This window comes from Pteronotus mesoamericanus, unplaced genomic scaffold (assembly GCF_021234165.1).
Source record: "Pteronotus mesoamericanus isolate MK-2021 breed Mesoamerican mustached bat unplaced genomic scaffold, CSHL_Meso_final contig_116, whole genome shotgun sequence".
Classification (NCBI taxonomy): domain Eukaryota; kingdom Metazoa; phylum Chordata; class Mammalia; order Chiroptera; family Mormoopidae; genus Pteronotus; species Pteronotus mesoamericanus.
In genome coordinates, this window is record NW_026555027.1 from 31,866,988 (window position 1) to 31,881,662 (window position 14,675).

The window sequence follows — 14,675 nt, forward strand, 5'->3', positions numbered from 1 at the left end:
AGAGCAGAGCAGATTTTTGAACACCTTTGACAATCCAATATGCAGTCACTGTCAGCCATAACAGTTATGTCACATGCTATGTCAACTCTGAAGTAATGGGGTACAGCCAGAATACCTGCTGGACCACCCCAAACCATAAGTCTGGACACTTGGATAATGGCTCCATCTGGACACTGGTATGTGTGGTACTCCCACTGCTTGTGGACTATAAGAACTCAGAGCTTCCACTACCCAATGTTCCAGCTTGGCTGTAATACAGGTCACCACATTGTTGTCTAATCATTTGAATTTTGAAACTTGATAATAATTAAATAATGAGCAGATGAGGTAAAAACATGCAATGTTTAAATAATTTACCATAGTGGTCATACCAATTTATGTTCCCACCAGCAATGTATGAGAATTACCATTGCTCCACATCTTGCCAATGCGTAATATTTTCAGTCTTTTTGATTTTTTAAGTTTGGTGTGTGTGAAGGGGTATCTCATTATGGCTATCTTTAACTGGTATTCAATCTTTGATGCAGTTGCATACTTAAATATTGTATACTGTGAATTGTTTAAGTGTCTTGCCTATATTTCTATTGAGATTGTCTTTTTTTTATTGGTTAGTGTGAATTCATTTTATATTTATCAGTATGAGTTCATTGTATATTCTGAAAATAAAATGTTCTAACCAATTACGTTTTTGGTGAGAATTTTTGCATCCCATATAAGAAAATTTCATTACATTAAAATCATGAGGATATCCTAAGTGTATGTCATGTCAAAGTTTTGCTGTTCAGTTTTTACTTTTAGATATACAATTCAGCTGAAACTAATTTTATTTTTCAACATGGTGCAAGGTTGATGTCAAATTTTCCTTAAATTAGTTTGTGAATTATATAAGTTGAAAAAAACAAGTCAATGGAAATTTTGAAATTACATAAGCTGATTCTAAAATTTCTTTTAAAAAAATAAACAAGAAATAATGGCCAGCAAATTCTGACAAAGTCGAACAGTTTCATGGGATTGGTCCATTAGTTGTGTAACAATTCCTGGGAGTGGGGAGTAGCATCATTAATCCTATAGTTTATGTAAAAAAGAAATGGTCCTGAAAATGAACTATGTATAACCTACATGACTGTACAGAATAACTTTGAACTTACCATAAAATATATTAAATACATACATTGATTAAAACTGTGTGTTATTAGCCCCTCAATAGTAGATTGATTAGTGCAAGAGGTGAAAATCCCCACAATAAACCAACATTTGTACAGAAATCTAGCATAAGATTGCTTATTATTAAATAATGTAGAAGAAACTAAATAGAATCTCTATTTTACACCTCACAGCAAAACAAAGTTTAGATGAAACAAAATATAATTTAAAAATCATCAGAGTGGGGGACTTCTGTTTCTATTTGAGCAAACCAAAAAGAAAGAAAATATCAATTAATTTCACTGCAAAAATGATCTCTGCAAGGTAAAACAGAAAATGACAAAAGGTAAGTTAAAATTATGATTAATATCACCAGTAAAGGGCTGTTTACTTAAGTAAAGAGCTCCTTGTAAAATAAAAACAATAAACCAATAGAAATACAGACAAAATAAAGGAACAGAAAATTAATAGATACTTTATATAAAAGATAAACTACTTGTCTTTAAGTATATGAAAAGATTCATATCACCTCATCGTAGATTGACAAAGATCAAAATATTAGATTATTTGTTGTGTTGCTATGGGGAAACAAATACTTATACATTAATGATGGGAATATTAACTTTTGACAATTTAGGGATTAATCTGATGCTTATATTTTTTGACCTTGCCATTCTATGACCATTTACCAGGATATTCATTGAAGTATTGTTCCCAATAGTAAAATATTGGGAGCACTCCTAAATTTCCATTGGCAGAGGATTGGTCAATCAAACAATGCTACAATGGAATATTATGTACTTGAAAAAGGAGAAGAGGAGGAAAGGGAAGGAAAGAAAAAGAGAATTTTACTTGAATTTATATGCAATAATGTCCAAGATAAGTAAAAAAAAAATCCAGGAGTATATAGTATGCTACTATTTGTGGGAGAGATAAAAAAAGTTATATGCATGTCTTCTGAAAAGATATCAAGAATCCTACAATAGGACTTGTGTGTGTGAATGAGAAGCAGGTTGCTGAGATATGAGGGAAGAAATAAAATTTGTCTTACTGTTCTCCCTCATATAATGTTTGAATATTTACTATGATAAGATTTACCCATGCAAAAGGTGAATGAAATAACAATAAAAAATAAAAAGAAAAACACAGGAAGGATTACAGTGAAATTTAATATGGTAATTTATTACTACTATCTATTTCACGTGGGTTATGCACCAAAATCTTCATATGCATCACTGTTTGAAGTCTTTTCTCCCACTATATAGTAGTTGTTACTATTCCCATGTTGTCTTGCATCAGTTAATAACAAACCTATATATGATCCTTATCTGGCTGGGTCTGGGTCAAACCATGAACATTTTGTGCTTTGCTTTTTCTCACCACAACACATTTTGCTAAGATTCTTTTTAAAGCCAACTTGATGGTGCCACACTAGCCAACTTCTTATCCTTCTATCCTTTCATTTGCCCCTCTGCATTCCTTCTCCACCCCTTCATGCTCCCACAAACCCATATACATACAGAAATGACTTTGTTTGGAAAGTAACCACCTACCGTGAAGTGACCCAGAACCTTGTACTGTTCCATGGATAATTGTAGGAAACCAACAAATAGTTTTCATGCTCAAGACATATGTGAGTAATTGGTCAAAATTAAGTGGCATCCATCCTATTCGCATAGCTGGACTATTCATGCAACCCTCAACCCTTGCATTCCTCTGCAAAGTGTTCTGTTTACACAGGCAAAATTCTAAGCACATGGCAATATCAACTTAGGCCGTCTTCATGATCAGATTCCAAATAGTCAAAAGACAAGGAGCAAGATACATTTCATATAGAAACACATAATTGCTGGTTAAATGTGGGAAAAGTAAAATAGCATCACTTACCATCAGGATGGAAGAGTAAGTTCATAGCTGTTGGAGTCAGGTAAACGTAGGTGGGTTCCCAGTTCTTTTAATAAACTGTTGTGTAATCTTGGGTAAGTTTCTTTACCTCTTTAGCTTCAGTTTCCCAATGATAAAACTGGGATAATAGTATTGTCTATCTCATCAGCAGAATTGTTGTGACAGTTCAAAGAAATAAAAGCATTACCTCAATGCTAGATACACACTAAAGACTCAATAAATGATAATTACTGTTTTAGGTACTACTTGAATGCCACACAAGCCAAACCAGCAGGAAGTTGTATTGGCTCTCCCTCTGTAACATAACCTAAAGGAGACACTTCTCCTCTCTTCTGCAACTTGTTCCCCGGATTATCTCGTTTACCCAATTTCATGCTTTCGCCGTTCATATCAGGGTGTCTGAGGATCTTTACTGCTTCTCTCCACATCTGTTACACTGTTCAACCAGGTCATTCACTTCAGGTCCTGACATGACTGTCACCAGCTCAGAGAGGCTTGCCCCAACCAAAGTACGCTTTTGTTTTGTATACCTTCCAGAGCCTAGAACAGTGTTAAATAAATATTTCTCTTTCAAAATATTCTTGCCCTACATTGCGTAATGTCATTTAATTTTAAAATAGAGCCCATAAAAAATTTTCAATTGTATTCTGAGTAATTGCCCTCCTCACAAGTTCTTCTCTCATCCTCAAAGAGCCAATTGCTTTTATCCTTTTCTTGATAAGAGACCAGTGAATTTCAAGACATAGGTATACATTTGAGGTATATGAAAGAAATCGTCTTCATTTTAATTATTTTTAAATTTTTTATCATATTCAAGAAGAAAATTTCAATTTAAAGTTAATATTTCTTTAGGCTATAACACTTCCTAATCTCTTCTTTTTTTTTTTCCAATAAAGAGCAAGTAGACAAAGAGATCACAGTCTTAGGTGGGCAACAGTGTTGTATTAATTAGAATAGGTCAGGTTTTGCTATGGATAAAACACATAAAATCTCAGTGTCTGAACTGATATGTATTTCTTATTGACAGTTTGTATCTTAGTGAACTGGCATTCAGAACAGAAGTAATTCTGTGCCATCATCATTAATCAAGGACCAGTGCTGAGGCTCTACCAACTCACACCTGCATCACCTAGAACCTGCATCACCAAATCAGAGGAAGAGAACTGAGAGAACTGAGTATTTTCAATAAGTTATTTGACCCAGAAGTTCTATGAGTCACTTCCCCTTAGAGTCAATTGACCAAACTAGTCACATGAGCCTCCCTAACAGGAAAATGTGCTTTTCAATATGCCCAGGAAGGAGTAACATTGACTACAAGTATCTCAATAGAATCTAATAATATTGCTGTAGTTTTTCATTGTATTTATTTTTATGATTAAGTGATATTTATATAAAGTAGGTTACTATTTATATGTTCATTTAAAATAAAATTACCAAAATATAAAAAATGAAGCAAGATAAGAGAAATGTGAAGTAAACAATGATTCAGATGGTGTACAGATATAGCAAAAAGCATGGTGATATCTATATTGTTAACATTTGGAAATTAGTGATATTACATGAGGTTGTAGAGCTATTTTTGGCAAAAATTATAAAATTCCAGGTTTCTTTGACTCTACCTCTGTGCCCTCTATTTATTGTTGTTGCCTTTCCAAGAACCATGGTAGTCAACAGTACTAAATCTCTTCTGAATGTTAAGACACCAGTGACAGAAATTCCATTTTCTCTAAATATTCTTTAAAAAATTTTTTATATTTTTGGATGGCATTTTTTTTTAAAAAAAGACCTGGCAACTACTTTTTCTTTATTATACAAAGTTTATTGGACTTACTGGAAAATATGGAAAGTATTGATTTTAAGTACATGAAAGAACAGTACATGTCACCCATTTACCAGTTTAAATAACAGTGGACACTGTTAAGTTAGTAAAACTAACAAGAGGATGCTTTTTTGTGAAGACCACATTGAAAACATTCAGAGCCAAACAGTCAATATTTTTTGCTCAAAAGAGGTTTACCAAACCGCAGAGCTAATTGAATCTTCCTATTTGCACTATCATAATAGATTTGCTTACCAACAGTTCTATACTGGGATTTCCAATTCATCTTTCTGGTTTTTATTCAATCTGTTAAATTGAAGATCTTAGTCCTTACTTCTGTCTCTAGTAAGTGAATTTTATGAAAGAACTGGTCCTTGACAAAAACAAAGCAAAGCAAAACAAAACAAAAATCTGTACTCTTCTCTCCTCCTTTCTACACCTTCTCTCATCCCAGGTAAACAGACACTCACATGACTTCCAGGGTGGCTTCATGAACCCCCTTCTTGTGTATTCAGAGAGTGCCTCAAACCTCTTACCTTCTGTTTCAACCCTACTCTATTCTCCCTTTAAAAAATTCCCTTCTGTCACTACAACAAAGAAAAGGATCTTTGTTGATTCACTAATTCAAAAAATTTTATAATTTTTGCCAAAAATAGCTCTACAACCTCACGTAATAACACTAATTTCAAAAAATGTGAAATCATTTAATATGTCACATCCCCTAGAATAATCCATTATTATTTTAAGTGAAGAAAATGTGACTGTCACAGACCAGGATGACTTCCATGGGGTGGTGAGGAGATATTTTTTGAGAAGGTCACAACTTAGATGACCTCCGCCTAGTCTTGTAAACTTTGCTTTTTTGGGGTGTGAATATCTGAATCTTTATTCCTCTGATTTATTTACCCTGATTTAGAAATGCTGCTATCTATAAGAAATGTCTAGAAAAAGCCACATTTTTATCCTGCACGGAAATAATGTAGAGAAAGTATTAAAAGCAGTTTTGCCTTCTGAGATGTCAAATGAAGGCACAAGTGGGTTTTTATATGAGATGCTTTTGACCACTTCTTTCTTCCTTATATGAGCTCAGTATCACTGTTAGTTAAAGGACCCAGTGTCTGATGAGTAGTTATAACCCTGAACTAAAATGAAATCAGTAAGAATCAACATGTGGAAAATGGGTACTATAACTCTACCTTTATATTATGTACACCAAGTTTGTTGCTTTAAAAACATGTCCTCTTTTTGTTAACAACCCATAAAAACAAATTCAAATAGAATCCAGCACCTATGGTATGATGTCAATTCAGCACATTGGGATGTGATATGACCCCTGAATGCACTACAGAAAACTTGACCTAAACTCCCTTGTTGGACACCAGAATTTCAGTCCACTCCACTCAGACCCCACTTTTCACCCTGAGAATGGTTCGCACTAGTAACCCAGAAAGCAGAAACTTGAGTTTAGACTTCAATTCAGTTGCATGACCTTAGACTGTGGACAACACCATCGTTACTCTTTCTAGACCTCACTGTTGTCATTGCATAGTGAGCAGGTTGGCATCAACCAGCTCTTGATGTTGATGATCTGAAAGCATCTAGTCACTGACCTCTTTCTCTTTGTACTGTTCAATAATTTGGAAGAATATTTTTGTTTTGTTTTATAATGTTTTTCTCATTTAAAGAGTAACACCTGTTTATTTTTGATAATGTAACATGTAGATAAGCAAAAAGAAGAAAAATGGAATCTACCCATAATCCTACTAATCAGCAAAATGTTACGCTATATAGCCTGCAGCCATTTGTATCCTGCATGTTCATTTAATAGTATTTTGTGATTGTCTGCCCATGTATTTAACCATGGTAATGCAGATAGCACAGTTCAGTTCAGAGTCTCTTTTGTTTGACTTCAGTGTTGATAAGTTTTTATTCTTAATGTTTAGCAATGTTTGGTTGTTAATGATAATGTTTATGGTATGCAAATATTAGTGTGTAATGCTAACTCGTCTCTTAGGATGAAGTCTTAGAATTGAGAATCTCTTGATTGTGAGGTATCCTTATAAAAAGAAATGTGCTTTTTTTGAAACACAAAAGTAATTCATTCTTGTGAAAAACACTGGAAGTATATGAGTATACCATAAAAAGTTAATTTCTCTACTCCAATCTTAAAGGTTACCACTGATAATGGTTTGGTGTACATCTTTTCAGGAAATTCATTTATTTATTCATTGAAAAAAATAAGTTTTATAGAATAATCTCAATGTGCCATACTTTGTACTAGTCACCAGGGATACAGAATTAATCAAAATAGACATAGTTAGTACATGTAGGGAACTTAAGATTTTAGGAGCAGAGATCTTAAATTAGCTATAAATATATAAAATTACAAATTGTTACAGGTGCACCAAATAGGTAGTAAATGGTTTGATGAGAGACTACAACAGGACTACTTAATTTACATGAATAGGTTGATAAGGGTGAGAAGTATCACAGAAATTTTCTCTGAAGATGCAACAGATAAGTCAAAATCTGAAGAGTAAGTTAATTTAGCCAACTAAGAATGTGTGTGAGGGGGAGAAGAAAATTCTGGATGGAGAGAAGGACAAGTATTCCAAGTTCACAGAGTACAATTTGTATAGTCTTTGAAAGTGGGGATAAATTTGGTGTCTGAAAATAACGCAGCACGTCTGAGACAGGTAGGCAAGTGGGAATAGACTAGAGAGGTAGGCAAAAGGTAGGAGGCCATGTTTATGTGTTGATGTCCATTCTAAAATAATGAGAAACTGTTGAAGGATTTGCCCATTAAACTAGCACTCACAGCATATTCAGCTTAGGTGGACCTGTGGCAGATAAGAGTCTGTCGGTATCCAAGCACCATTCCCACCATTTCTCTGTATTACAGGGGCCCCTTCACAACCTGTTCCCCAGAATCCCTTACCAGCTGGTTTCAGGTGAGGTCCAATGGCAGACACTGGTGGGGGATGAGAGGGCAGCGGGAAGGGTGACTCCATGAGCAGCAGCAACAGGGGATGGGAGCACTCAGGGGCAGAGGAAACTTCTGAGAGGCAGCAGCAGCCATGCTCCTGCAACCCCATGGTGAGTGGGAGGCAGGCCACTTCCTGGTCTCTGGTTTACATCCTTTTCTTTCTTTTGCTCTACCAGCCCTTCCATGCTTTAGTATGCAACCCGCTGCATTAAATCCCTCTAAAATATTTAGAGTGGTTTCTGGTTTCCTTTCTAGACTTTGACTTACTGAAGGCTTCTGATTCAGAAAAATGCTTTAATTTCCTATGGACCATGATTATTGCATGCACCCCAAAAGTTTGCAAATCCTTTAATGAGTCAATCAACTTTAAATCTGGGTATAACACGTGGCTACTTGGCTACAATTTTATTGCCAGTCTCGGTATAGCCCTTCAGTAGAAGTCATAACTGAAGCATTTAAAAAACATTTTTTTTTTGGTATCATTTTCTGAAACAATTATTCCTGTGAGGATTGTCAGGTCTTATGTTTTCTAGGTCAGTTCTAATTTTTGCATTTGTTATCAGGTTATTCTTCTAATTACCCCTAACATTACTAAATCCTGTGTCCTGCCCAGAAAATATTGCCCCTTGCAATATTTTGTTAGTTTCTCTATCACACTGATGGTGCAGATATTTATTGTTTCTGAAACCCATAATTTATTCCCGCTTATTTGGGAGGAGCCTCTCAATTCGGTTATACGGCAACTTGCCTCTTCCGTCTCATGCCTTTAGATGAGTTTAATGTGCTCTTGATTAGGTAGGATTTCAAGTAGGGCCAGTTTCATGCTCTACTCCTAGAATTTAACCTGGACCCAGACTGACAAAAAAGACTGACAACAGCCTAAGAGGCCACCCACTGGTTCTTGCTATTGACTACCCACTGGTTGTGGGCCATGTTTGGGGCCAGGTTCTCAAGCTTTTCTTTTAATTGTTATGAGTTCTCCCGTATATTCACCTGGTGATTTGCTTTTCTGTTTAAGTTCAATAGAATTAGATTATTTCAGTTTAAAGAACCGCATAGATAGGCCCTGGCCAGGTAGCTCAGTTGGTTAGAGCACTGTACCCTCTATACCAAGCCTATGGATTTGATGCCTGGTCAGGGCACATACAAGAATCACCCAAAGAATGCATAAGTAAGTGGAATAACAAACTGATGTTTTTTTCTTTCTCTCTAAAAAAAGAAAAAGAAAAAGAGAGAGAGAAAACCACATAGATAGAATGCATATTTTTTTTCTATTTAATTGTGGTAAAATATTCACAACATAAAATTTATCATCTTAAACATTTAAGATTAAGATCCAGTAGTTGGAAGTACATTTACAGTTGTGCTACCGATCTCTAGAACTCTATTCATCCTACGCAACTGAAACTCTACACCCATTAAACAATAACTCATTTTTCCTCCGTGCCCCCAGCCACTGGCAACCACTGTTCAACTTTCCAGCTCCATGCATCTGACCTAAGTCTGTGGAGGAAAAACTAGCTGGCTTCCTCTTTGGGGCTCCTGGACCCCGCCTATTTGTTTTGTTCTTCCACTCTTCCTACTTCTCCTCACATTCCTTCCATTAATAATTGTTTAAAATTAAAGAGAATGAAATAAGAACACTTCTTAACTACACTTGCTTTCACACTTGCTTCCTCTCATGAGAAGTCTGTTCACCATTTCGGAAAGGGGTTAACTCATGCCACGCTATTCATTTGATAATTTAGGTTTGGGGCAATTAAAAAAAAGGTTAAGAAAGGAACTGAAAACGCCTACTAAGAATATGCAAACAAGGTGACTAAGGCCCTTCTCGTATTAAGGAAACATTTAGGATCTTTCAGAAGCACTAGTATTGCTGGTTCTGACTTGAGATAACCTGAATACAGAAAGCCTGGAACCAGTGCTTGGCACTCACCTTTCAGGCTCTTCACAGCCAAGACTCAGACGCCTAAATGTCTCCCGGGCAGCGTTGCACCTTTGACAGCCTTACTCTCTGCGGGCACATTTCCTTGGTTTGGAACATTTTCGGATTTCTTTAGCTGTGCCTGAACCGGGAGGTCTGAAAAGCTTGGCTAAGTATTGGCTAAGGAGCCAGTGACCCTTAGATTCCCAGCCAGACAATTCCCAGCCAGATGACTTTGAACTAGGTTCTTAAACTCGCTGAGCTCCAGTTTCCTCATCTGTGAAACAATAATAATACTTCCTGCATGCAGACCTACCGTGATGATTAAATGAGGTAATGAACATACACATTCCTGGCATGACACTGATAAAACAGGCAGTTTTAACATGAATAATTCAATTTATTTATTCTGTATGGAAATAAGAATGGTTGACAGTCATTATCTGAAAATAAAAGTATGAGTGTGCCTGTCCTTTGAATGGATTTTAACTGTTGTTGAAATGTTGAGAGCTCTCAATAATTATACTAGATGTCTAGTATAGCTCAAAGGTCTGAGCTTTTTATTTTCGTTTCCAAAGTCACATATTTGTTTAAGAAACATCTCTAACTTTTATTTTGGGAAAGTTTCCACTTCTGTATAGCTTACAATAGATTTGTTATATTCTAATTTTCCTGTTAGCATAGTGTTTGTTATGTGTATATATACATCTATGCACATGCACACATATTCTATTCCTTAAATATCACCATAAAAATTATAAAATGCTTTTCATGTGTAGAACTTTTACCAAATATTTCCAAGATGGTACTTTGACTTTTGACCATCACAGAAACCCAGTGCAGGAGCAGGAGCAGCAGGTATTATTTCCCGGGTTGCACAGGTGAGATTTTTGAGAGGTATGTGATTTGCCTGAGACAGCACTCAAACCCAGGCCTTCTGTCTCCCAGCACTGTCTTCGCCGAATCTCACCGCCTCCCCGCAGGGCTGCGCAGTGAAGGACTGCTGGCAAAAAGAATGGAAAAGGAAGCAGAAATGTAAGGCTTCAAAGCCTTTTTGGAATTTAGAGGAACTAAATATTAGCAAACAACTCAAATGTGCTCAAAATCTAGCAAGAACTTGGTGCGTGGAGAGTATTCAAACTGCTTCACAATTTATGGGTATATTCTTTAAAACAAAGAAAAATGCCCATTTTCCAGATAACCACTCTCTCCCGTGTGTTATCCTTATGTCCCAAATACTAGATATTCTCCTTCTTTACAGACCAGGTTTATAGCTTAAGTGTATTTCTTACGTACTTCTTCCAGTATGCACTTTCTATTTTAAAAATCAATATTTATACCCCATATATTTAATTTCTGTATTGCTGACATTTAGAAAGGATGTGAGGAAGTTTATGCACTTGGCATTGTGGCTAAGGATAAATATATAAATGAATAAAGAAAATCTGTCTGGATCTATTTCCATGCATATTTATTTATTTTTCAGGCCTTGTTAAAACCTCTACAACAGGCCTAAATTGGAATAACAATATTCTAAAACAATTGGCATTATATTTAAGAAGCAAAAATATATGTTCATAATTGGTATCCCACCTGAGAATTTATATGAAAATACCACTCTTCACATTCTAACCCTGTGTGTACATATATAAACACACACACAATTTGATTATAAAAATTAAAATACTATTACTTACATAAGTGAGAAGTGGAACATTTTCAACAAAATTGAAGTGATTGAAGAAATTATGAGTCAAACCTGGTGAAACATAAAACTGCTAACTGATCATTTTGAAGAATTTGTAGTTAATATGCAGATTTTTTTCCCCCACAGTAAAGAAACACAAAATTCAGTCTATTCTGTATCTATACCCATAAAAAATGGTAATTTGCACATGGACAATGACATAAAAGAATCATAGAAAATGTGAAGTGTTTGTTAGTTCTCCCTTGTGAATCAGTTAACAGTATTGGTGTTATTAAAAGCAAAAACTCTGTCATGCACTATGTAAAATCAGGTGGAAAACCAGTAAGCTGCTCTGTCCTAAATCAAACGGGTGCCATGGACATGGGGCGGATACCAAGGATACGTGGCGTTGCATGTGAGCGCTGACTTCGTTCCACATGAGAAAGTTCAGAACAATAAGCAGGAGATAACCCGACTCCTTACGGGCCAAGGGCTATCCCTATGCCATCTCAAAAAAATATAAACATGCTCTACATTCCATGTATCTGGTAGGGCATCAAGGCCCCAGACATCATGTCTTTAAATCATTGGATCCCAAAGGAAAACTAAAATTCCATGAGAAGGGAAAATACCACACAGTGGGAAAAATAACCATTTTTGTAAGTCTTTATTTTTTAGTTGCTCCTCCCATAGTAATGCACTGAAAGGCATAACAGTTTATATTGTACAAAGCATTTGAAGAAAGTACCTCAACTTGCCGATTATTTCAAAATGAGATTACAAACAAAAAGAAAAACAAATCTGGTTCCTCGATAAAGGGCAAAATAACTGAATACAGTCTGTTATTTACGTCTCTCTTTTAACATAAGGTCTGGAACACTTCATTTTACAAATAGGATTAACATGAACATAACATCGCACAAGCTTGCAGACAACCAGCATAAAATATGGGGTACAGTTTTTAATCAGAAGAATCATGCTTTCATGAAAGAAATTATAATCGTTTATACAATTGAATCAATTTCAGTATTACAAAAACTAAGTTGCATCTATTCGTATTTAGCTCATTAAGAAGGAAAACAAAACAACAACAACAACAAAAGGAATGTTAAGAAAAGCCAAACACCATTTGGCACTCCCGTACACAGGTCGAGTCACCTTGGTCCTTTGAAATTCGGAAAGGGGTGTGCCTCAGACGTCAGAAAGTAGTGGCTGACTGGAACAGTGCTATTTTAATCAACAAACAATAGTTTGCCAACAAATAAATACATGATACACGCAACACACAAAAAAAAATTAAACATTAAAAAACAGTGACATGATTGTCTAAAATAAAGATGTTATTACAAGGATTTGGCAAACATTTATTAGTGTAGTAGTGGTACAGTGATACTGGTGATGAACAGGTTACTTCACTGACTTAACCTCTTTGAGCATTGAACATCCATAGTTTACAATATACACATACCCTTTTTCCCTAATTTTAAACAATGTACTTAAGAAGGCAAAAGTTAATGGGAAACAAGTACTCCCTGTTTTCAGTTTCTATAATAACCAAGTGTGCATTTCATCCATCTACTTCCATCTTCAAAGGGTTAAATTACATAAAACTTTAATAACAAAGAAAAAATTAAATCTGTAATTAAAAGCAACTGTTCCCAATCATATGTCAGGTGATCTTGTACAAAAAAGAATTCCGTTTCTATGGAGTGTTCATTCCTACCAATGCTGCCATCTCAACTGCCCCCTCCCCGACCCGCTCCCCAGGGCAGGGTGAGCTGGAAGATGCCTTGTCCCCAGCGTTTCATTTTCATTGTATCACTTTAAGTCGCATCGATCCTCCAGAAGTCAGCAGCTGCCTTTGCTGTGCAAAACAAAATATCGAGAATAAATAGTTTCTTTTTTCTTTCTTTCTTTTGCTTTCTTTCTTTTTTTTAATCATTCAGTTTAAGGTCACCAGACTTTAAATGAGTGACCCTTCGGATTTCTAAGGCATTCTGCTCAGCAGTCTTTTAAATAGTTCTACATGAAAGAGCCATGCTACTGTTGGACTTGGTCCCACTCTGGTCAACCTTGGTAATGTCATACGTGGCTTATGGACTGGATGGCACTGGATTCCGCGGCAGCCCTGGCCATACTGTGCCAGACGTTGGAAGAACTGTGGGATGTAGAATGGAGGGACTCCTTCTCAGACAATGACAACATCATAGCATATGCCTGGGGTGAAAAGGAGAGACCCAGTAAATGGCATTTGAAAAACATCACTTTTAATGTAAAGAACACTATCGGCGGACGTTAGAAAGAGATGGGCTTCTGAGTAGGAGCATCCCTCATCAGTGTGTTTGGAAAAGTGTGGGACATTGTGTGTGTGTGTGTGTGTGTGTATGTGTGTGTGTGTGTGTGTGATAATGACATGGCATTACTGCTGGCCTTCAGTGCCTAGGGACCGACTGTGTGCTATGATCTACAGAACAAAACATTAATTATCCTACCTAAAATGTCAGCACTGCCTCCAATAAGAGACAGGAGTCAGTCCCCCCTCCCCAGCTATAAATAAATCATGCATCCACTGTTCATGCTCACGTTCAACTCACCAAAAGTATCACACTGCAAATACGAAACTGCAGATATGAATTAGAGACCTGCTTTGACAGCACTGTGGTCTACTACAAGAAACAGACCAATGGACTTCTGTACTTTATAACGGAGAGCACCAAAGGTAAAATGACTTGTCCAAAGTCACTCAACTAGTTAGTGGAGGAGGCATAATTAAAACTTATTTCTGCCCAACTTTTAATCCAATGTTCTTTTTCCAGTTCCCTCCCATGACTGAAATATTCAATGCTGACACCCAAAGACCTTGGAAGCTGAGATAGATCAAGGCAGCTCTAGCAAAAAATAAAACCAAACACAAGACCCCACAGCGTGCTGACCCACTTGTGCTCCCATGTCTGTGAGCAGAGGTGCAGGGAGGTGCTCCGGGAGGAAGTGCTCTTTGTTCCCTATTATCATGTCACATTCTAAACGACTGTTCAGCGAATCCCCCACTTGCTGCCAAGTAAAGTATTCAAATGAAATGTTTGGTCTTGACTTGGGAGTGAACTTTTCACTGTTGATTTGCTATTGTTGGTCTCATCCATTGCTAAACTTGCTTGTCAAAGTGCTGCTGAAGTGGAATCATTAAAGTCCTGCCAAAGACATTCCACTGTCT

The 14,675-nt window shown here is 36.3% G+C and overlaps 1 protein-coding gene across 4 annotated transcripts in view; it reads right to left on the reverse strand.

Moving 5' to 3' along the window:
* Positions 1–12,129: 12,129 nt before the first annotated feature.
* The window catches only part of MECOM (MDS1 and EVI1 complex locus), a 546,907-nt gene continuing 544,361 nt past the window's right edge, over positions 12,130–14,675 (reverse strand). For all 4 annotated transcript variants that reach the window (XM_054580389.1, XM_054580380.1, XM_054580366.1 and 1 more), the window contains one exon: positions 12,130–13,681. In XM_054580389.1, coding sequence (XP_054436364.1) covers positions 13,547–13,681 — 135 coding nt within the window. In that variant the 3' untranslated portion in view covers positions 12,130–13,546. The remainder of the gene's footprint in view (positions 13,682–14,675) is intronic.